The following is a 23,455-nucleotide window of genomic DNA, read 5'->3' on the forward strand; positions in this document are numbered from 1 at the left end:
CTCCCCATATTCAAAAGCCCCATGTCACGTTTTGCAACGCTACTTTCACAATCGTCGTAAGGCCACGGTGTTCTCGCTAGGAATTTGCATCGCACTGTCGTCTGAGATATGCGACACCATCCTTCTTTGGGACTTTTTTATTTTTATCAACTTCTTTCGAATCGTTCTCCAAAGTGCGTTTATTCCGCCCAGTCAGTTCAATAATGCTCGCATGAAAGAACAATGGATCGTAAACGGGAATGATGTGAACCTTTTTTTTTTTTTGTAAGTGGTTCACATCTCTCCCCTCATTGGTGCATATGTATTTTTGTCTACCAGTCTTGCGGAAATAGCGGTTTGGTTTTGGTTTTCATGTGGCGAAGTATCAAAATGGAAATTGGAAGAATAAAGCGCGATTAAAAATCTTCTATAGTCTGAATAGAGTAGCACATTTCGAGGTTGCAATATAGGAACAAGGTGAAATGTTTTTATTTGAAAGTTGTGCAAAATGCTTTCGAACTGTGAGACTTGGACAGATAGTGCATGCTTTGTTAGAGCTAGATGCATAGATGTTTTGGAATGCAAATAGGTCTCTATTGTAGTTTTTGTTGTTCGAAATTTGTATGTTCTTCTCTTAAATACCTACACAAAAAAAGATTAATATAAAACGTGAAATTATTAAAATGATCGAATTAATGATTGGTTTCGATTTGAAATATCTCTGGCTGAGAAGTTATCATTCTGCTCGGACAAAGTTTTAGCAATCTGAACTGTTCAGAACTCTGAATGGCTTTTATCTGTTCTGCTTATTTCAGAAGATAGCTTGTGAAGAATATTTATTTCAGAGGAGTTTTAACTTCAGTTCATAAGTAATTTTTAGTTTAAAATCATTCGAAAGCAAACCACTCTGCTACATTCGCTCAGAGGACTTGAAACTGTATCATTATTATTTTTTTACCTCTTCTTTTCCTTTCTATAAATGTGAAATTTCTGTTATATAAGTTTATCATATTTCTCTTGTTAATTTACTAGATTTTTTAAATCTGATTTTTGGTTCAGTTGCTTTTTTTACAAGAAGGAAAGTAGAATTGAAGTCATTGTGTTGATTGTATCCTTGCCCTTCCTTTTTATTGCATTTTATTCCTTGTGACATCATACATTTCGTATTATTTCTATATTTTGTTTAGTCCGGTTCGGTTAATACGAGATGAAATAGAAATGAAAAAAGTAATATGCAATACTCCATAATATCCAACGTATGTTACTGTACTTATTCTCAATTTAAATATTGTGGGCAAGATGGCCTCCTGAATTCTGTTCCAAAAATATTAACCATTCATGATGCTGCTTCGTTTCATTTTATTTGCTTGGATAGATGGTACCTTTGGGAGAATAACCAGATGGCCCTCACATGCGGCTGATGGAGAGTATCTTTATCTGAAAGCAGACATTCGGCTTCCATTTTGCTACTTATGTCTTTCAGCTTATGATGGATGCGAGTGGAATCATAAGGTCTGTTTTTCTCTCTGTCTTAATGCCTTATGCAAATGGTGACTCATTTGCTTGCATGGAGGCAATGGAAATGAAGTCTCTGAAAGAATCATGGCCTTAAGCAGTTGAATATTTCAATACAGATAATGAATCGAATGACAAATGTGTAATTCATTGTTAAAGTGTATCAGCAGTTAAATGATAATGTCATGTAGTTTGTTTTCATAAGGATTTTATTAACTTCTTTGGGGGGAGAGGGAGGGGGGTGGGTTCATATTATATTTATAGAGCATCAGAATTTCATTTCTCTAGCAAAATAATTTGGATTTTGAATTTTGCGCTTTTATGTTACATGATTATTTTTGTTATGCAAATTTCTGATTGGCATCAGGCATTTCTGTTCGTCTTTCCATTCATCATAAGATTCGTTTATAGCGTTCGTTTGGACGTCTCTTTTATTTCATTGAATTTAATTTGAGTGGATTGTTTAACGGTAAATGGATTATATTGATTATTAGTGCGAAAGCTTAATAGTTAATTTTGATACATGCAGTTCTAGGGACTTTTTTATTCCTGACTGAAATTAGATTGTTTTTTTAAATATCATTGCGCGTGCACTTCTACTCAGTCAGAGATTTTGTGGAACCTGCATTTTAAAAGACTTGGGCAATAATGCATTTTTCTATTTGGGTTTGATCGCATGACCGCATGTGATGAGTTTGGTGCGCAGATGAGATGCGAATCGCTATATGAGAAATGCAGGAGAAAAAAGGATGCAATTAAGACACACTAAGGTAGCTTGAGAGGCAATACTTTTTCTCATTACACGTAAATTTAGGGCATTTTGATATAATTTTAACTATAAATCAGTGGGCTCTTTTCCACATAGATTAAGCATATCAAACTCACAATCCACAACGAATATCTTTGTCATAATTTGTATTAATACAGTTCATGTTTTTATAAAAATCTGTTTTTTAGGATTCAAAGTGTTGATAAAAAAAAACTCTCGAAAAATGAAAATGAATATTTCCTTGTTTGGCAGTATTTGTAGGTTTGAACAAAAGCTTACATATGTAGAAGGAAATAAATCTTTCGTCTAATCCAGTACTACTGACATTCTTCTTGGATAAAATTTGAAAGTAAACACTGCAAATAATAAAGAAAAATGTAACATAAATAGAATTTTGTTTATTCGGTCTATGTGTTTGACGAAGAGTAAAATAAATAGCATTGGCTGCTATTTGTTTGTGGAATTGTCAGTTGATAAAATGTATGATGCCATCGAGAACTGAAATATGATCTATATTTTAGGATCTACTATGATTTAGTTTGTTGAAAGATGGTTGATGCGTTCAGATTCATATTTGGATTAACTATTATGTGAGAGAATTGGACAGAAATGCATCAAATTATTATTTTTTATAAAGTTTGTATGTTGACAAATTATTTTTGGCATTTAATTTTACTGATTAGCTCTAATGAACACATCGTCTAATAAGATATAAATTTGCTTAACTTTTCTTGTTTAGATTTTATTTATTTATTTTTTGCTAGCACAAGCTCGTCAATATTGCTTCTAATCTTTCTAATTAGTTTGCTGCCGATCAAATATGCATTTACGGGTATTTCATTTGTTATTTTTTTTGGTCACCTCATTACGGTTTTAACGATGCTGGAAAAACCTAAGACTAAAGCCGGGAGCCGGTCTCATCTGCACTCATTAGTTGCTGAAGGTCTTCAATTGTAAATGTCCCGGCGATAATACGTGCTTTGTCAATGTGTCTACGACCCCTCAAAAGGACCCGGAGATAATTCGAAGGAGCGAAATAAGTTTGTTCTTTGGGTTTTGTTTTCTCTCCCTTTAATAAAGAGTGGAGTGAAACTGGAGTTCCTGTCAGTGCTAGGGTAGAATGTCCTCCCAATGAGCTTGTCAGCGCTTCTTTTCCTTTTTATCGCTTTTATTCGCTTTCCTTTTATTTTTACTCCACCTGCGAATTGTTTTCTTTAAATAGCTTTCTGGACTGCCTTTGTTTTCGGAGGCGCAAAGGAGGATGTATTCGGATTGGATGTGTGGCCCTTTCTTGTATTAAGTTGTTCAACGATTCCTTTCTTCTTTTGCTGTACTTAGGAGAAGAAGAACATTACTGGAGAAATTAACTTTTTGTTACCTCCCCCCCCCCCTTGTTTTTATGGGTCGATGTTAGATGAAAATTTTGATCTCAATTAAATTGAGAATACTTTACGTTTGAAATGTAGCCTTTGAAGAAAAAAAGGTTCAGAAGCTGAAATAATGATGTAGTATAATTGCATATCATAATATGATTTTTATCTGAAAATTTGGTTTTAAAGCCGTGTGAAATCTTTTATATTCAAATACATTGGACTATTGCTTTTGAAGACTGATATATAGAAATATTTTGAGATTGTTCTTTGAAGTATCTTTTACAACTTTGCTATAATATTCAAAGCGATATAATAATCAAACAAAAAATTTATAGATTCATTTCATATTACTGAAATATAATAAGGAAGCTTCTTTCTCCAAGGATTTCTGTGATGCACTTAAAACTTATCCTATGACAGATAAAAACTTTTTGAGTTCCTTTCCTTGTTAAATGGGGGAGGGAGTACTTTTTGGAACTATTATTTAAGAAAAAACCCCCCCTTTTTTTAACAATAGCTAAATCTTTCATTTTAATCCTATATTTTGAATTAACAATATCTGTGAGACATCTATGAATTATCTTTCATGTTTTATTCAATTCATACTGTGGAATGAATGCTAATATTGCATTCATCGGACATCGTGCTTGGAGATAAAATAATGTGATACATTATAACGGTGCGTTGATGAGCGGAATGCAAAGTTGCATTTGTCATGCTACTGTGATATCACGTGCCAGATATCCATTTAGCCGTTCTTACCAAGAGCCGCTGTTTGTGATAAGGTCTCGACTTCAGGCTCGGAGGGTTTCAGGTTTAAGACCTGATGCAATCGAAGAACCGTCGTCTAAGATCTGCGGGCTTAACGCTCGCTAAGTCCGTCGAGATCAAATGTCCTCTGGTGTGATGCAGAACTTTGGTGAAAGGAGTGTCAATTCAAGTGACGGCCGTATCATCTGACTGCGGTTCAAAACAAAGAGGCCCGTCCTAAAATAACCCTAGTGTTGCTTTAAAAAACAATACATTAAGAAACGAAACCAAGCCACACTTACCATTATGCGGCAGTTTAGTACTGAATACCTTTGTATTCATTATATAATTTGACCAAATTTGATATGGTAAAAAAAAATTATTAAAAAAATAGTGATTTAAGTTGCTAGATTGGTCATCCAGAACAAGCCATTATATTTGCTCGCTGATATCGAACAGAATTAGAGTAGGCAATTGTAATATTGGTTTTTTCCTGTTTAATTACAAGTTTGGTTTTTCCTGTTTAATAAAAAGGTTCTTAAGGAGAAAAACTTTAAATAAAAAGTAATTAAAAAGGCCTATACTATATCCTGTCGAACTTTAAGATAGCTTAAATAGGCAAAGTGTAAATTTTAAAAAGTAGTAAATTCGGAAATATATATAATATTTCAGTTTGTGTGAAATTGTTATAACACTACTTGAGTATGTGTTACACTGACGGTTAATATCTGATAATAATTTTAGATTAATATCTGCATTACATTTCGAAAAATTCAACTTTCTCTTACAAAGGGATAGGGGAAGGCAGTTGTCGAATTTTTTTTCTCCCCGAATTTGCTTTTTTGTTTCTTTTTAAATTCGCTCTTGAACTATTTAAGTTGTTTTGACGACCTATGATGCATCGTTACTCTTTGTAAATTCATAATTTTTCTATTTAAACTTTTCCTCTTAGTCTAATAGCTTTCTATTGAAAGCGAAAAATCATTGCTAAAAACTTCTCTTCCTGTCGCTTTATCCATGAGCAAATGCAATTATCTCTTTTGGACGGCCAACCCAACAACTTAAATCAATGAAATTGTACTTAAGTATACCCCTTCCCCCATAATTTGATACTTTCCATGGCAGTTAGACTGATCTGCAATGTTAGGAACAACAATTTTTCTTTTTTATTTGTTAAAGCACAGAATTTTTTTAAAAAATATCACTATGCCCGATAGCATTTCTGAAAACAAACATTTTGTTGTTTTGTAAAAATATTTATAGATGAACCCCATGAGGCAGTTAATCGCAGTATGGTTATGTAATGTAGTTGTCTTTTGGACTCATTTGCACTATCATATATATTCATATAAACCACCTTCAGCGACCTACTGGTACGCCCTCAATAATAGATTAGTTCATTTTAAGTTAAATATGTTATGTACAATTGATTTTTATGATTCCATCAACAAAGTATTTTTGAGCATTAAATTACGACCAATAAAACTGTATTATTTTAATAGTGTTATGTTCTGTTTGTTGTGTATATCTATTTTCCTAACAGAGTCAAATCCCATGCTATCATAATGACATTAAAAACATTATGATATCATGGGACATTATGTCATTATCATAATGTCATGAGTATTTAGGTTAATCTTTTTCAAATTGTATTCTGTCTTTGCTGATAATTTAATTTCAATTTCTGACCCCTCATGTAAATTGCAATAGAATAATAAATTGCAATAGTTCAATAAAATGGTTCGAATCTCTTTGGAGTTATGAAATAAATAGTTGATGTAACATATATGGTAAGTCAGCCATCTAACTCTCCGACCCGCCACGAAGGCACACGGATTTAAACCATAAAACTGAATGACCGGACCGCCGCAACAGAAACATTGGTGGGAACTGTGGTTGATTCCTAAGGGCCGTCATCGGCCACGGTACAACCCTCCCCGAAGGAAGTACGTCCCGTCATCGATGGGAGAAGTCAGATCCCCCACTTATTAGTGTACCCCTCCAGGGTGACAAGATCCAACCACCATGCCGGAAGCATCTCATCCTCATTTCGAGGTGCCCCCCGGAGGGTTTAACATATATGGTAAAAAAGCTATTAAAATTTTGGGGGAAATTATGCATTAGTTGATATGAGTATGCAAATATAACGCGCGTGCGCACACACCCACACATGCAAGCATTTTTTTTTAAAATACTAAATGATATTTTACCGTTTATATTAACAGGATATTCTCGAGACCTGATGGAAAATTCGAACTAAACCAGCTGGAGTGGTCTCCACAAAACTTTCTTGTATACTCTCTAATAAATTTGTCATGCCAGAGAATGCATGGCCTATTCCATGACATTAGCGTCTAATAATTACAAAAGCTAATAATAGTTTACTGAATCTATCGTGGCATTCTTGGCGAGTTATTTGGCGATTAATTCTTGGCATGCTTTAATAGTATTCAAAAATCGAGTTTGTGTTTTAGACCTGTGTTTCTCAACCAATTGAAACAAAAATTTGACAAAAATTGCACTTGTAGTCGCAAATTCACATACCAGATTTGATAAATTTAAATCATTGCCTGTTGGAATTATCGCATTTACTTATTTCTGAAAGCACAGACCGACAGACAGTCAACTCGTTGTTGGATTTTGTTCAAAATTTATATTCCGAATTTCATCTACCTAGCTCTTTTCGTTTTATAGTTATCGTGTTAACTTACATTCGAATATCAAAACAGACGGATTTCATCTTAATAGATTTTACTCAAAATTTGATAGAAATCTGCAAATTTGATGTCAAGACCGTATACTAAATTGTAACCATCTAACTCAAATCTTTTTTGAGTTATCTTTGTCACAGATAGACAGACGGACATTTCCCAAAAATGTATTTTTCGAAATCAGGGAGATCTAAAACGCGGAGATTCATCAAATTTTTTTTTAATGATTACTATACTTTCCCTATATTGCTTACACGGGAAAGTAAAAATATTCAAATTGAGTCGTTCCGCTGTATGATGAATTCATATTATATATTTATGCGATACCGAATCGCTATTGAAATTACAAGAGAAGAACTGATTTCACTTAATTCTTCCTTCTTTATTCTTATTGCTTTCAAATCAGGCATTAAATATCTATTACGACATCGATAATAATTGATTTTTGATTTTTGTTTCTCCAAACCGGCATTCAGTTAAATTCACTGCACTTTATATTCAAATACAAGCAGGATTCAACTATGTGTAGCTTCCTCGTCGCTTATTTCCCTCACGCTCTCCGACGCTAACTCCTCTTTTAAAGTAATTTAATGAGATGGATGGAGAATTAGTTTTCCGGATGTTAGCTTGCGTTCAATTGGATATGCCGGTCCATGGCATCCTCTTCTCATCCCCACTAGCCCTGTTCGAAAAAGACGGCCGGGAAAAGTGGAAAGGGGAGGGTCATTTTGTGTCGTCTGGCCATCGATCGTGTTGCCACCGATTAAAGACATCTTGGGGCTTCTTCTCCTTGCCCTAAGATGAGGTTGTTGCCTTTGCCCGGGAAGAGGGAGCACCCCTTTTTCTTTGCTTTTGTTGGCAGCTCTCCGTCCGTAGTTTTGGCTAGATCTGCTTTGTGTGTTTGCAACGAAAATTTGGGGTTTTCTCTATTTTAATTTCTTGGAGTGATTTTATTGACGTCTGTGAGTCGTGTCTGTAATCCATCGATTTAAGTTTGTAAAATCTGGGAATTCGCTGTGTTTTTATATAAGTGTTTAATAAATAAGTGTTAATTTATATAATTTTATATAAATTTTTTTCTACACATTCACATTTATACATACAACTAAATATTACTGATGAATTTATTTAGATAATAAATGCATCAGTAGTCAGTCTCTAAGAGTATGTCTCAGGTTATTTGTTAACCTTTTCTAGGGCCGTGGGAAATATGCTTTCCACGCAATTCATCCGTTTTAGTATGAAGTTATGTAGTTTGGCATAAGTTCTGACAAATTTTTCAATAAGATAGATGCTTCAGTTATTTATTTCTCACAAAATGTGTGTATTGATTTGCTGCTCAATGATTAATTAACAAAATTAATTAATTAATCAAATTAAATTTATTTAATAAGCTAAATGAATCACTTTTCCTAAGCCAATTACTTTAATATACCATGAATGGGAAAAAAATGCCCTTTTAAAGGGTTAATTGCTGTTTTTTTATTCTAAATCTTATGAAGTTTGAAAGCTGTATATGAAATTTGTTTTGCTTCTAGTAATATAAATTTTAGTTAAATATATTTGTCTATGGAGTTGTTTGTGTATAGTTAAGCATTTTATATTCTCTAAACACATATTTAAAGAATATATATTTCTAAACCGTACAACGTTATATATTTCTAAAGCGTACTTATATATTTCTAAAGCGAAGAATCTTTTATTTCAAAATTTTTATTTATTAGAAAATTTATCTATCTTTTTTTTTGGGGGGGGGAGGTCTTATGTGCATTAAACGATGAAAATTATATAAAACTGTATATTTATTATTCAGTTTCATATTTTAAAATTTAATTTAAAGACTAATTAACAAATGAAAAATTTGAAGAAGAAAGGGAAGGGCAAAACTAAACGAACGAAATTTAATTATAAATAATTTAGTAATTTTTCGATCTGTTACAACGGATATGTAATACAAAAATGCGCAATGAAGTTTTTACTTCGGTATAGTTTTTGTGTCAAGTAAATTTCAGTTCCTTTCAATAGATATTATCTAACTTTATAAAGTATTTAATTTTTTTAAAATTTAATTTAATTAATTAATTTATTTATTTTGATATTTGAAGTATCTGATTATTTGATATTTCAGTTATCAAATTATTTAAATAAAGAAAAAAATGTTTCAGATCATGAAAAATGAAAGTGTAATAAATTAGCTTTAGGATCTGTTGTGAGTTTCGATTGTTAGCATGTCTTAAAATCTTTGTGAAATTGATATTGTCTCTAATCGTTTGATTTGGAGACGTTGAAATATTTTTGCATTTCAACGGCATTTTCATTATTCTAAAGGATATCTATCTATTGTTTTATTCATAACGAAATATCAATTATTTTAATCGTAATATGAATGTGAAAGAAGTGGGACCCCTTTAAAGTGCAAAAATAAGATCTGTAAAATTGCCGATAATGCCTTTTATTATCATTAACTAGATTTTCTTCAAATCTTGAATGATTTTATATTTTATAACATAATACCGTTTATAGACATTTTTTTTTTTTTTTTTTATCATACGACGTGCATGATTAAAAAGTGTCCAAAAAACTGTACAGGGCAGATTGTTAGACCTTAAACTACCAAATGGGTACACAATTCTACCTTGTTTAGTAGATGCTTATTAAATAATCTTTAAAATTTAATTGGATTCTTAATTTATTAAAAATTAAATAAAATGTTACCATATTTTTTTACTATTTTAAATTATACCAGCTATATCAATTATACCAACTTTCTTCCGGAATAATTTTTTTTTCTCTCTAAATAATTTATTTTAAAGTATTTTTAAATGTGTTTAATTATATTTTGCAATCATATTTTTTTATTGTTTACAAAATTGCATTTATATTTACGTTGGTTATTACAATATTTAATGTTATCGTTGCTATAAGTAAGAGTAAATATATAAAAAATGATTGAAAGAGAGATGATTCAACAGTAAAATATTATTATCCAACGATCTAGAGATTCAAACTACATATAATTTTTAATTTCTGCTGGTTTTAATTATAAAATAGTTTTGTAAGTTTGATGTTATAAAGAAACATATTTTTCTGCGTTTTGTAGTGGTGAGAATTTCATTTTATAAAGAAAACTGTATTACTATAATAATCAGAAATTCCTGAATGAAATTTGGAAAGCTGTATGTTGAATCACTATGTTAAATTAAAATTTTCTCTTAAAATTCATTATGAAAATTAATGAATTGTATACAATCAGAAATCTCCTTGAAACTAATATTAATACAAATTAAATTAAAATTTCAACAACATGTTATAAATTCTCTGATATTTATTATTTTTTTTATCTTATCTGATTCTATCAATCTCAGTATATTTTTCACCAAGGGAAATACTTCAAACTTTAGAAATATTCTTTTAGGTGAGCGAGAAAAATGCTTTGTTTTGAGTTTCTTTCTCTTTGTTTCATTCCAGAAATTCCTAAACGAGCAAGACCAGAAAAATGTGCAATTAAAGAAACTATTAGCGGCGGTCGCACATTTCAGACAGAAAGGAGATTACAACAAGGAATTAGAAGCTAGAGGTAAGGACTGGAATTTAATTGCTCTTCCGTTCTCGTCGTGACTTGTTAAACTTTTTGCAACAACTAAAAATTAAATTTTGGGGGATGTTATTCTTTACTTTCCGATTATTATCCTAGCTGTGATTTTTTTTTAAAGTATTTGCACTGAATTTGATTCTCTTTCAACAAATAGTATAGCTAATATTGCTAAAGTTTCATTTCCTTCTTTTTTTTTTTTTAATGTTTACTGATTATCGCAAAGGATATTTTGTCCTTTGCAACTCTAATTAATTTATGTTTAAAGATTTGTACTTATTTTTTGATTTTTTGATATCTGCTTTGCTTTGTAGCTGAGCTATGTGCATATATGAATTTTAAATTCATAAGAATAAGTTTGCATGACTTTCTAGCTTTCTTGTTCACTTTTTGTTGTTGTTGTATATTAAAAAGTAGTTATAACAAATTTAAAGAATGAGAAAAAAATATATTTGCCACTTGAATGCATTCACTCGTATGCATTTTGCTGGGTGTTTTGATATCGCTTGGAAATAATATGACATGTGGATTTCAGCTTAACAATCATGACATCATTTGTTTTCTAGTTTTGGAAAGTAAGACTGAGTCTCTCTCTTTTTTTTAAGTGAATATTTTTGAATCGGGGAGAACCTCCCCAAACAGGGGGGGGGGAATACCACCTGCCAGTATTATACCAATATAGAGAAGAAAATAACTCGCATGAAATCAGTAGTGAAAATCTGATATTTTCATCGGATTGGATGGTGGGCGACAGTTATAAGTGTGACGGCATACATTGCTGTATTGTGTTTGTTTGTTTGTTTCTTATGGCACTTGCCACTGACAAGCCTGCTGTTACGAAGACAGCGATTTAAGCCTGAGGGGGACGTCTCTTATTTTTTATAGCAGCGCCATCTAGGGCCAAGAGTACGACTCTGCTACTCATCACTCATTCACTTGCACAACCCCTTTTTACAGAAGGGCACATTCACACATCTCACAGATAGAACAACAGAAGAACAACCATGCCCAAACCGGGACTCGAACCCGGGACGCCCAGATCACGGGGAAGACGCGCTACCCCTATGCCAGGACGCCGGCGCTGTATTGTGTATACGCATTAAGTGCTTCCATTGAATTTCTTTAAAATCGTTGCACATGTTCCCTTGTGGCGAATGTAGTTAATAGAAAAATTTTGAAATATTGACCAAAAAAAAAAAGCATAAACAGTTTTTACCTTTCTGTATATGAAGCGTATAAAGAGAAATTCCTGCAGTTGTAAAAATGTTGAGGAATCATCAGACTTTTCCATGATTCATCCTTTTTTTTTTATCATGTGAGGACATGATGTTGTTTTCGTTAGGAAGTTTTGAAGCTCAAAATCGCGTAGGCAATGAATAAAGCATAAATGGCAATTTTCATCATCATCTTTTAATCGCATACATTTTTTTACCTGCTTTTACCAGTATTGCTTTATTATTACGCATGCTTCTTTGAAAGCAGATACGTTTTTAAAAGTTTGACGTAGAACTATGACATCATAGCTGCTATTTCATCTCAAAATCGGTCGAGTTCCAAAACTTTGTTTGCCAGCTAGAAAAATTGAAAATTGAAGTTTAAAAAAATTATCATATATACAGGGTGTTTATAAAGTCCTGGACCCATTTTGATGTTTAATAACTCATAAAATAATAAAGATAGATTTAAATTAATAACATAAATGGTTAAATAGACTCAAAAAGTTTCATGACCCTTGTCAATGAACTTCCACGTGTGCCCCCTTCGTAGCACGGAGAATATCAAGTCGATAGTCAATTTCACGCCAGGTAGCGACAAGCATGTCGGCATCCACAGAGCCATTTGCGCACTTTATGGCGATTAACAATGCCAGAAACATGAAAGGATGCTTCATCGGAGAACATTATGCTCTTCAGAAAATCAGCAGCATCTTCTATCCTCCTTAGCATATCTGTTGCAAAGGCCATCCTCCTAGATCTATCGTTCGGTTCCAAAACTTGAACAATTTGAACTTTGTATGCATGCAGTCTTAATTTTTTCTTAATAACCTTGTACACCGTCGAAATTGGCATATCCGATTCTGTTGCCGCTGATCTCACAGATATTCTAGGATTGTGTAAAAATGTCTCTCTGACACGCTCAACATCAAAATCACTTGTGCAAGGACGTCTGGAACGTTTCTTATCTTCGATACTTCCAATTTCTAGAAAATTCTTTTTCCACCGCAAGATGCTGTTTTTGGATGGAGGATCTTTTTGGTAAATTCTTCTGAAATTTCTCTGTGCTTGCATTATCGATTTCATTTCTATGAACCACCATAAAATCTGTGCTTTCTCTTGTGGTGTATGCATTCTCCTTAATATCCGCTCGAATAAAACATCACATACAAAAGTACTACATAGAACAAACACATCAAAAGTAAACATAACATTGCAATAGTTGCCAAAAACAAAAGAGAGAAAAATGCAATTAATAAGCAGACAATATTTAGAAAAGTACAGATATTTAGACTGGAAAATGAAATTATCTGAAATTAACCACACGCGCAGACGATATTTACAAAAGTAAAAATATTCAAACCTGAAAAGGAAAATATATGAGTTATTCCATCAATAAATGCCATAAGTTTGTTTATATCTTTATTATTTTATGAGTTATTAAACATCAAAATGGGTCCGGGACTTTATAAACACCCTGTATATATATATAGGGATAGAGGCCGATAGAGAGGTCTCGTGATTGTTTCAAACCGGTTTAAACTGGTTAATGACTTAAATTAATTAAGACAAATAATGATTTAAAAATAATAATGTTCTCAATGATAACTTGGAATTTGAGATCGTAGATTTCATTTTAATTTTTCGCCAGTTTTAATTATTTTTTTTTAATTATGCCCTTCTGTCGGTGTGCGAACATAACACCCAAAAACACAATGACCGAAAGACGTGAAATTGAGTTTGTACTTTCATCACATTTACAAATTCGATCAAATATTGAAATCCACCTATCGGAAGTCTAGATCGATGAAATTAAGCATGCAGATTTATCATTAGTATTGTAGACTTGTATTTAATGTCAGACCTAATCCATCAAAAGAGTTGATCATCTGCCAGCCTTTATATTTGTGACTATGTGAATACATAATTAAAAAAAAAAATTTAACGATTTAGACAAATATAATTTTGTACGTGGTCTTGTCATCAATATTATAGATATATATCAAATTGTGGATCCAGTAAGTGGAAGACAAACTAAATCCATATTCTGTTTTTTTCCCCCCACTATTCTGTAAAATACAAAACGCGATATAATGGATTAGTGTACGAAGAAAAAAATTGAAGAGAAAATATTCCCACAGGTTTTGAAACTAAACACATTTTCATTCTCTTATGACTAAAGTGTTCAAAAAAGAAAAGAAAAGAAATTAATAATAACAACACAGATAGAAATTTAATTTTTAAGAAAAAAAATGTTTTTTGAATGTAAATTTTGCACAAATTTAATCTATGAATAGTGCAGCTCTATCATATGCAAGATATCAATTTTTTTTTTTTTTTAAAATTGTTTTGGTGTTATTGGCTAATTTAAATACTATGAACTGTCAGCTGTAATAAACATTTAAATAATTTTTTTAGGGTATCCACTGTATTTTGAGAAGCTTTATTCACAAATGTGTTGTTTTAAACAAATATCATTTATAAAGCGTATTATTCTAGTAAATATAGTGTCAGGGCCCGACTTAGCCTAATTGGGGCCCGTTGCAAAAACTTCTTTGGGGACCCGCTCTGACTTTTTTGTCTGAAAAGCAATGTTAAAAAAAGTTCATTCAAGAAGGAAATATAAAATAAACTTTATATTCGATTTGACCCCCCCCCCCCTCTGATGTGTGGGCCCAGGCCAGCTGCCTCGTAGGCCCTACCACTGTCAGGCTCTGTATAGTGTTATTTCTGAATATAGACTCTAAAAGTGCTGTAACTATACGCTGGTTATTTAATACGCAATAATCACAGACTCAGAAAGAATTTTATCTTCCTTGCGGATATAGAGAAACATTCTAAATTCTAGAAAAATCGCTGAGCTGAAGTCGGAGACAAAAGCGGATATAAGCCGATAAAGGAAAGAAATCCAAATCTCAGCTTAACATGTCCTGCTTCTTTTCAAATAGTTAATCGATGAGGAGAGTTCATCGCGACTTTTGAATGATCAATAGAAACGACATCAGGAGCAGCTCAACTGATGCAGCTGGCGCTAAAAAAGAGTTTAAGCGAGAGAAAGTTCTTTGAAGAGAGTAGGGGACTTCAAAATTGAATTCCGCCTCGACGGTCGCCCAGGATTAGATTCCTCGCGCTGTTCCAATCCTTGAAGAAGCAACTCCCTTCTCCCCCCCTACACTCATCACCAATCGAATTATTTCCTACCGTGTCGCATTATGCGCCAGGAATCCTTTTCGATTGCACGACCAACAGATTGTGAATAATCGCCAAAGCGCACACGGAATGGACTTGAAGTTGTTGCAGATGCTTTTTTCGAAGAAAAAGAGCAAAAGATTCTTTCAGAACATTCATTTTGAAACAAGAATAAAAGAAATGAAAAAAAAAAGTTTGTGCTAGATATTTCGTAGACTGAAAAAGTCTTTCAAGTTGGAAATTTAAAGAAGACAGTTCAACAAAGATTTAAATGAATAAATAACTAACTGAGTTGGTGTAGACATGTTGCGAACTCTAATTTGGACAAGAAGAGCACAAATGTTAAGGTTGAAGATGTTTTTAAATCGGCTTTATTGAAAGTGTTTCTTTAATAAATATTTAAATTTATACGATGTCTTTTGAAGATGTATCTCCCACGCATTTTTTTTAATATTGAAATGGAGATTATCTCTTAACGATGCGATTGATCGATGCTTGTTTCGTAAAAGGTTAAGTATCTCAACAATAAGCAAAATGTATTTTATTACTTTAAGGCTTAGGATATAAAGGAAAAACAAACACAGAAACAATTTTATGTTTGAACAGTATTCTTCTTCTTCGGTAAATTTAGAATCGTGATATATTCAGTTTAATCGAAACATCTTTACTTTTTCAAATGCGTGGGCGGAAGAGGTAGAGTTATCGAAGCTGCATTTCGGAGCAAATAAAATAATGGAAATTTGTTTGTGCACACGCATTTTTAGAAATAAAATTTTTATTTGTATTTCAAACAAATATTAAATATTTCATAAGCGTAGAATGATGGCTTGTATTTTGAAATATTAATTGGGTATTTGAATTAATTAGACGGAAGTTGTTTTAGTTTTTTTTTATTTGATTAGTTCAATAACGATTGCTGTTGTTGTATTGACAAATTTTTAAATATTTTGTTCTTTTTTTTTAAAAAAAAAAATCTGATAAAAGCTTGGATGAGGAATGGGAATTAAAAAAAAATTAGACTGTAGAATTAAAATAAGATCCTGAGAAACTGATAGATTCTCAGTATAGCTTTTGTTACAAAAACGGTGAAGTTAGATTTTTCTATACTTATAATAAAGCTCAATGTGTGTGTGTGTGTGTGTGTGTGTGTGTTGGCGCTCTACAGGCCAGGTCATTTGACATACAGCTACCAAATTTGGTACATGTATACCTTAGAGGTCGGGAATGTGCACCTGGGGTCCCTTTTTTGGAATTTTTAATTAGAATTTTAATTATTAATTAAAAACTAACTTTCCCGCCAAAAGAATCTTCGATTTTCCCCACCGCCAACTTTCCCGCCAAAAAAAATCTTCCATTTTCTCCACCGCCAAATGAGTAAGACTTCAGCGTTTTTTTCTCCCAACAGTAATAAGGCTAGGGTTAACATTGTTCGGCGGATTATTTCAAACGATTCAGTTTATTTTCTTAATGTTTTATGCATTTAAAATTAAACATTGTTAATTAATCCATGTTTCAGATTCATTCTGAAGTACTTTTGAATTAAAATAACACAGAATAAAGGAAATTAAAAATGTATAATCTGCATAGCGTTACCCCAACTGGCGTAGAAAAATTTACGCATTTGCGTTACCGGAGCTGGCGAAGAAAATTCACGCATGCGCATTCAGACTGTTGCCATGACAACCGTTATCAACGGATGATTTCAATTATTTTTAGGTTAGTTGTATGCTTTTGTAAGTAAATTGTATGTATGTTAGTTATATATTTTTTGTATATGCTTATAGTTTTAAGTACATCGTTTTCTAAGTAGTTTTTTTTTTAACCTGTTTTCAATGATTTAAATTATTTTTAGGTTAATTGCATTTTTTTGTAATTAAATTGTATTTATGTTAGTTATATACTTTTTTGTATATGCTTATAGTTTTAAGTACATCGTTTTTTAAGTAGTTTTTTTAAACCTGTTTTCGACCGATTATTTTAAACTATTCCTTTTATTTTCTTAGTGTTTGATGCATTTAAAATTAAACATTGTTAATGAATCGATCTGTTCATGATGAATCTGAGAAATTTTTGTTGACAAATTCTTGAGATATTACATAAATTAAGAAAGATATTCTTTAGGAACCATAAAGTTTAAACGCTCAGTGACTCTATTATCAGTAATCATATTATTAAAAAATGCTTTGTTTCAGTAAAAAATATTATTATATTAATTGCAGATTAACCATTTACACTTTAATTTAAAGCTAGGGTTAACATTTTTCGGCCGATTATTTCAAACGATTCTGTTTATTTTCTTAATGTTTTATGTATTTAAAATTAAACATTGTTAATTAATTGATCTATCAGATTCATTCTGAAGTATTTTTGAATTAAAATAACACAGAATAAAGGAAATTAAAAATTTCTAATTTGCACAGCGAAAAATTCAAGCATTTGCGTTACCGTAACGGGCATTGGAAATTCATGCATGTGCATTGTGTTCTGATTGTTGACAATATTATCAACGGATGATTCTTGATTTAAAATATTTTTAGGTTAGTTGCATGCTTTTGTAATTAAATTGTAATTATGTTAGTTATATATTTTTTGTATATGCTTATAATTTTAAGTACATCGTTTTTTAAGTACTTTTTTTAAACCTGTGTTCGACCGATTATTTTAAACGATTCGTTTTATTTTCTTAGTGTTTGATGCATTTAAAATTAAACATTGTTAATGAATCGATCTGTTCATGATGAATTTCAGAAAATTTTGTTGACAAATTCTTGAGATATCACATAAATTAAGAAAGATATTCTTTAGTGCCCATAAAGTTTAAACGCTCAGTGACTCTGTTATCAGTAATCATATTATAAAAAAATGCTTTGTTTCAGTAAAATATATTATGATATTAATTGCAGATTAATTCTTTCCACTTTAATTTAAAGCATAAATTCTACGGGAGCTAACAGAAAATTAGAGAGATAATATTACGTTATGACTGAAGGCCTTTATAATATTATGAGTGAATTACATGACTATCAAAATTTGAAGCTTTAAAATATTTGATGAAGAAGCTATTAAAGTAGGAATTACATAAAATATTTAATTATTAAAATTTTAACGAGCATTAAGATTGGCGAACCTGCTGGTCGCCAAAGGCGGCTAGTTAGTAATAAAATTCGTTTTCCTTTATTAGCTGTTTGCTTCGACAAAATTTTCATCATCATGTATTATGAAAAAATAGATCTTTTTGTACTCTCGTGGTGTTAAGTCACATTCATAAGTGGGTATCAGAAAATAAAGAATTATCTTCTTTAATGCAACGAAATTTTCACATCCATAGAAAAGAAATTTCTATTTCCTTCCTCACCGAATTCTAAAAGTTTTCCTTTATGTTAATGGGATTCAGTGTTACTATATTATTGTAGCACTATATTGTACTATATTATTGTACTATATGCTATACTATATTGTACTATATACTATACTATATTATTGTACTATATACTATACTATATTATTGTGCTATATACTATACTATATTGTACTATATGCTATACTATATTGTACAATATACTATACTATATTATTGTACTATATGCTATACTATATAGTACTATATGCTATACTATATAGTACTATATGCTATACTATATTGTACTATATTATTGTACTATATACTATACTATATTATTGTACTATATACTATATTATTGTGCTATATACTATACTATATTGTACTATAAGCTATACTATATTGTACAATATACTATACTATATTATTGTACTATATACTATACTATGTACTATATTATTGTACTATATGCTATACTATATAGTACTATATGCTATACTATATTGTACTATATACTATACTATATTGTACTATATTATTGTACTATATGCTATACTATATTGTACTATATTATTGTATATTGTTGCTTTATTTGATCCCATATTTTGAGAATTTTGCTGTATTTTTTGTAGGATCAGGTTGTATCCAAGAAACCAATTACCTTCCTTTTGCATAATTACTCACTTTCACTTCAATGATTTTTTTTTTCATATTAATTTAATCAAATTTCTCATTTTTTTTTTTCTTTTCCTGAAATACCCAAATTATATAAATAAGGTTGCAATATATTTTTACAAAATTGTCTGAGGATAGTACTTAGTAGTTAGTTGTAAATGAGAGAAAATAATTAATGGCCCATTTCTGAGGAGGAATGGGAATTTTAGTTTAACAAGAGAAAGAGAGAGTGTAAAGAAAGTGAAAATTTGCCTTTTTACATTTACAGCTTTATTAATATTGTTACTCATACGTAACCACAATGTGATTCAATAACAATCAGTTCTTATTTTACTATTTATTTATTTGCTCTCGTGTTAAGAATAGGCTTCTGTACTTAAATTTAAAAAAAGCGGGTGTGGTCTTTCCGAAACTTTCTGGCATACTCTGTAGTAAAGATGTTATCCTAGAGGAGGCCTACCATGGCATTGGTGTGTAATAGTTACGAAATATTAAACTTTGGCTTGAATATAGTATTTTCATTGAATCTATGGTGTCATCCTTGGCGAGTTTGATGGCGATTAAATCCTGACATGCGGTTAATAGTATCCGAAAATCGAATTTATGTTTCAGGCGCGCTTTTCTCAATTTATTGAAACAAAAATTTGATATAAAACTACGATTATAGTTACGAAATTTGTTACCAGATTTGATATATTTAAGCCATTGCGTGTTTGTGTTATCACGTTTACATGTTTCCGAAAGTACAGAAAGACAGACGGTCAAGCCCTTGTTGGGTTTGGCTTAAAATTTGAAAGTTGTCTAGACTATAAATGTTAATTCTATGCATCGAATTTTATCTATGTAGATTTCTTCATTTCTTAGATATCGTGCTAAATTATATTCGAACAGCCGGACAGACAGACTTCCTCTGAGTGGATTTAACTTAAAATTTGATAGAAATCTATAAATTCTGCATAAAGGCCGTATACCAATTTTTATCCGTCATGATCAAAACGTTTTTGAGTTATCTTAGTCACAGACAGATGGATATTTTTCGAACTCAGGGAGATCTAGAACTTGGAGATTCATCATAATCTCCGGTACGAATTTTTCGACGATAACTATACTTTCTCTATACTACGTATACGAGAAAGTAAAAATCCATTTCTTCTTATTTGTTTTTTCTCATAACAGCGATGATTGCTTCAGTAAGTAATTACTTCCCATCCAGTTATTTCACTAACTAAATCCCCCCTGGTTTTTGTTCTCTCGGTCAATCCCATCCAAATCCTTTTCGCAGAAAGCCCACGCCCTGCTTTGCTGGATGCTTTGAAGTGCTAACAATTATTCGTCATAGAAGTGTATTCGCCCTGGAGAATTATTGGGTGGCGGAAGGGACTGGATGGCTGATGAGCTTTCCACCGAGGCGAATCTTGTAAACGGGATTAACAATTCTCGGTCCCATTTCAGCATGTTCTCCCGGCGATTTACACATTCTTCATCGCTGGCTCTAATTATGATGCCGGGCACAAATGGAAATTCCCATCCAAACCGTTCTGTTGCTGTGTAAGCGAAAATTTCTGCCCGCAGCGCGTGTTGCCCTTCTTGTTAAATTGTGTTCTCAGGAGAGCTGTGGTTTACCTTCATCGGAAACAGTTCACTTTCTCCTAAGACGGGAGTTCTTTGGTGACTTAATGGGGTTTGGCGATTTTGCTGGCTTGGTACGTAGCACGAGGCAGTCACTTAGGAAAGAAAGTAGTTGCCATGCTTTCAAGTGGTCCATTTCATTTCATTCTTTTTTTTTCTTTGTTTGTTTGGATATATTTAAAGACTGTCAATAAATGTGTTGTTTTTCTTATGTTTTATCTACTGTTTTCTGCTATTTTTGGAAGTGTTAATTTATTGTTGAAATTAAAAATAGAGATGGCAGACATTATATTACTTTTTCTGTGTGGCAATGTCAAATTGAACTGTAATGTTTCTTAGATTATATATTACCTATGATTTAAATTAAAACGTATTTATAGGAAAACAAAATAGAAATACCTAAAGGAGGCGAAATGAATGTTACGAAAAAGCAGCACCAGGCATTATGCATGCATTATCGAGTTTGCATTAAATTAAACGTCCCCCCCCCAAAAAAAAATTCCTATTGTATACAAAAACTAAATCGGATAAAAAAAATATTTCTTCTCTTATTGTATTATAGAATGCCTACAAAGTATCAGTTTTCTGAACATTAGTTTTATGTACTAAAAATGCAGCGAGAGATTTTCTTATTAATTTGTCATAAATTGGTCTCCGGCTCATATTGCCATAATTTTTCTTATTTCTATTAATTAACTGCTAAAGAATCGTATCGCACCTAAATGAAATTATTTGTCCAGAATAAAGAAAAAAATTGTGCCATCTTTTGCAGAAAAAAAAAAAAAAGGTTTTTTAACTCTTTAAAGGACCATTTTTTTCTAGTCATATTATGTTAAAATATTTTGAGGCTTGAATTTAGAATAAGAAAAGGGATTCGTTTAGCTTATTAGATAAATTTAATTTGATTAATTAATTAATTTGGTTAATTAATAATTAAGTACAAATCAAGAGACATCATTTTGTGTGAGATAAAGAGTTTCTAATCTAAGTTTCTGTCTTTCTAAAAAAATTTGTCAGAACTTATGCCAACCTACATAATTTCATACAAAGATTGATGGATTTGGTGGGAAGCATACTTCCCACGGCCCTAGAAAGGGTTAAATCAGTTGTTTTTTTTAAAAATAATATTGCTATTATTTTGAAAACATTGAAACTGTTTATAAAAAATGTAAACTGTTTTCTTTTAGCGACGATTTTTTTTCTTTAATTTTAGATATTTATATGCACACTTGAGAATAGTGTTTAGTTAGCTGATTAAGTTTGATGGCAAAATCCTGATTTTTACTTATACTAAATCAGTCGTAGTACGATGTAAGTGGAAACGGGGGAAAAAAATCCATGATAATGTTAACATTCATAATTGAAATTGCTGTTGCAGACTTCACAATAATCATTGATCCGTTAATTTTGGGGATATCCGTTACATTAGCTTACGTCATTGCCAATTCAGTTTATCATGTGTTTGTTGGAATTTATTAAAAGAATGTAAAATGATACGCGCGAATCCTTAGTGTATTTATGTGTATGCATTTTACTTCCTTGAATCTAAAAAAAGGAACAAATATTTGGCTTTTTTTTTCTTTCAAATTTTTTTATGCTGTATGTAACAACTTTCGTCAAACTATTTATTCCCTCAGTTACAACACATTTTCTGTCAGGGATTGCTTGATCGAGAACGATAATAATGGACGAGTATTCCTCTCCCCTCCCTTTCTTGTTTTCTTTAATAAGCTGACAGAAAACCATCTGTTTCCTGCGCCAGATGGTACTTTTCTCGCTAGCCGTGAGTAAACGGCCATTTTACGTATCTGTCAACACATAATCGCCCTTTCCTGAACTCAAGTTCATTTATTTTATGCTGCTTACTTCCTTGTGCTTTCTAGAATCGTAAAACATAAGGATTTCGAGGCTCCTGTAATTCTTTCTGTCCTTTTCAGTTTTTTTCCCTCCCCTTTTTTAAATTAACTTTAGTTTTCTTGAAATAAGTTGACAAGCAAATTTTTCTTCTTAATCAGTCAGAAGTGATTTGGTTAATAAAGAAATATATGGAAAATTGGTATATTTAATTTTGCATTATTATGGGTAATATATTTTTGGTCTGTTTGTCCTAATTTTCTAGAGTAAAATGGTTTGAAACTATGCAATATTTTTGTTACTTTCACTCTTAAATTCGTCTTTTAGACTGCAGTATACAGTTAAAGTAGAACTTTATTATCTGATTTTAGTCTCAACCAGCTAACTGTTTCGACCTCTTCGGAAAATGTGTATTTAAATTGTATAAAATAATTATATAAATCTACTTGTATATATTTATATAATATAAATTATATAAATTTATTATATATTAAATTGTATAAAAAATAATAAACGTCATAACGCAAAATGTACTTTTTCCATGACGAGGATACACTTCGAAAACAGCATTAACTGGTGAAATGCGGAATGTTGATTATGAGGTGTTTTAGGAAAAATTCAAAAAGTATAGAAATAAACAAATAAATAAAAATTCAGATACAATTAATAAGTTCCTAATCAAAAATTTATTAAAAAAAAGCAGAGCTTTAAAAAAATATAAATGATATATTTTGGAATTGGTTCGATTACTTTTGAATTCAGGCTAATTCATCTTTAATGGCAATAATGGAATATGAAGCTTATTCTTTGTGTTGTTAAAATCTATTGCCGATTTCCTTTGAAGTTAAAAGTTTAGAAAAATTAG

The 23,455-nt window shown here is 31.4% G+C and overlaps 1 protein-coding gene across 7 annotated transcripts in view; it reads left to right on the forward strand.

Moving 5' to 3' along the window:
- LOC129966737 (dystrophin-like) overlaps nt 1-23,455 on the forward strand; it is a 249,446-nt gene that overhangs the window by 167,829 nt on the left and 58,162 nt on the right. For all 7 annotated transcript variants that reach the window (XM_056081284.1, XM_056081279.1, XM_056081286.1 and 4 more), the window contains one exon: nt 10,566-10,674. In XM_056081284.1, coding sequence (XP_055937259.1) covers nt 10,566-10,674 — 109 coding nt within the window. The remainder of the gene's footprint in view (nt 1-10,565; nt 10,675-23,455) is intronic.

The sequence above is a fragment of the Argiope bruennichi genome, chromosome 4, assembly GCF_947563725.1.
Source record: "Argiope bruennichi chromosome 4, qqArgBrue1.1, whole genome shotgun sequence".
Lineage (NCBI taxonomy): Eukaryota > Metazoa > Arthropoda > Arachnida > Araneae > Araneidae > Argiope > Argiope bruennichi.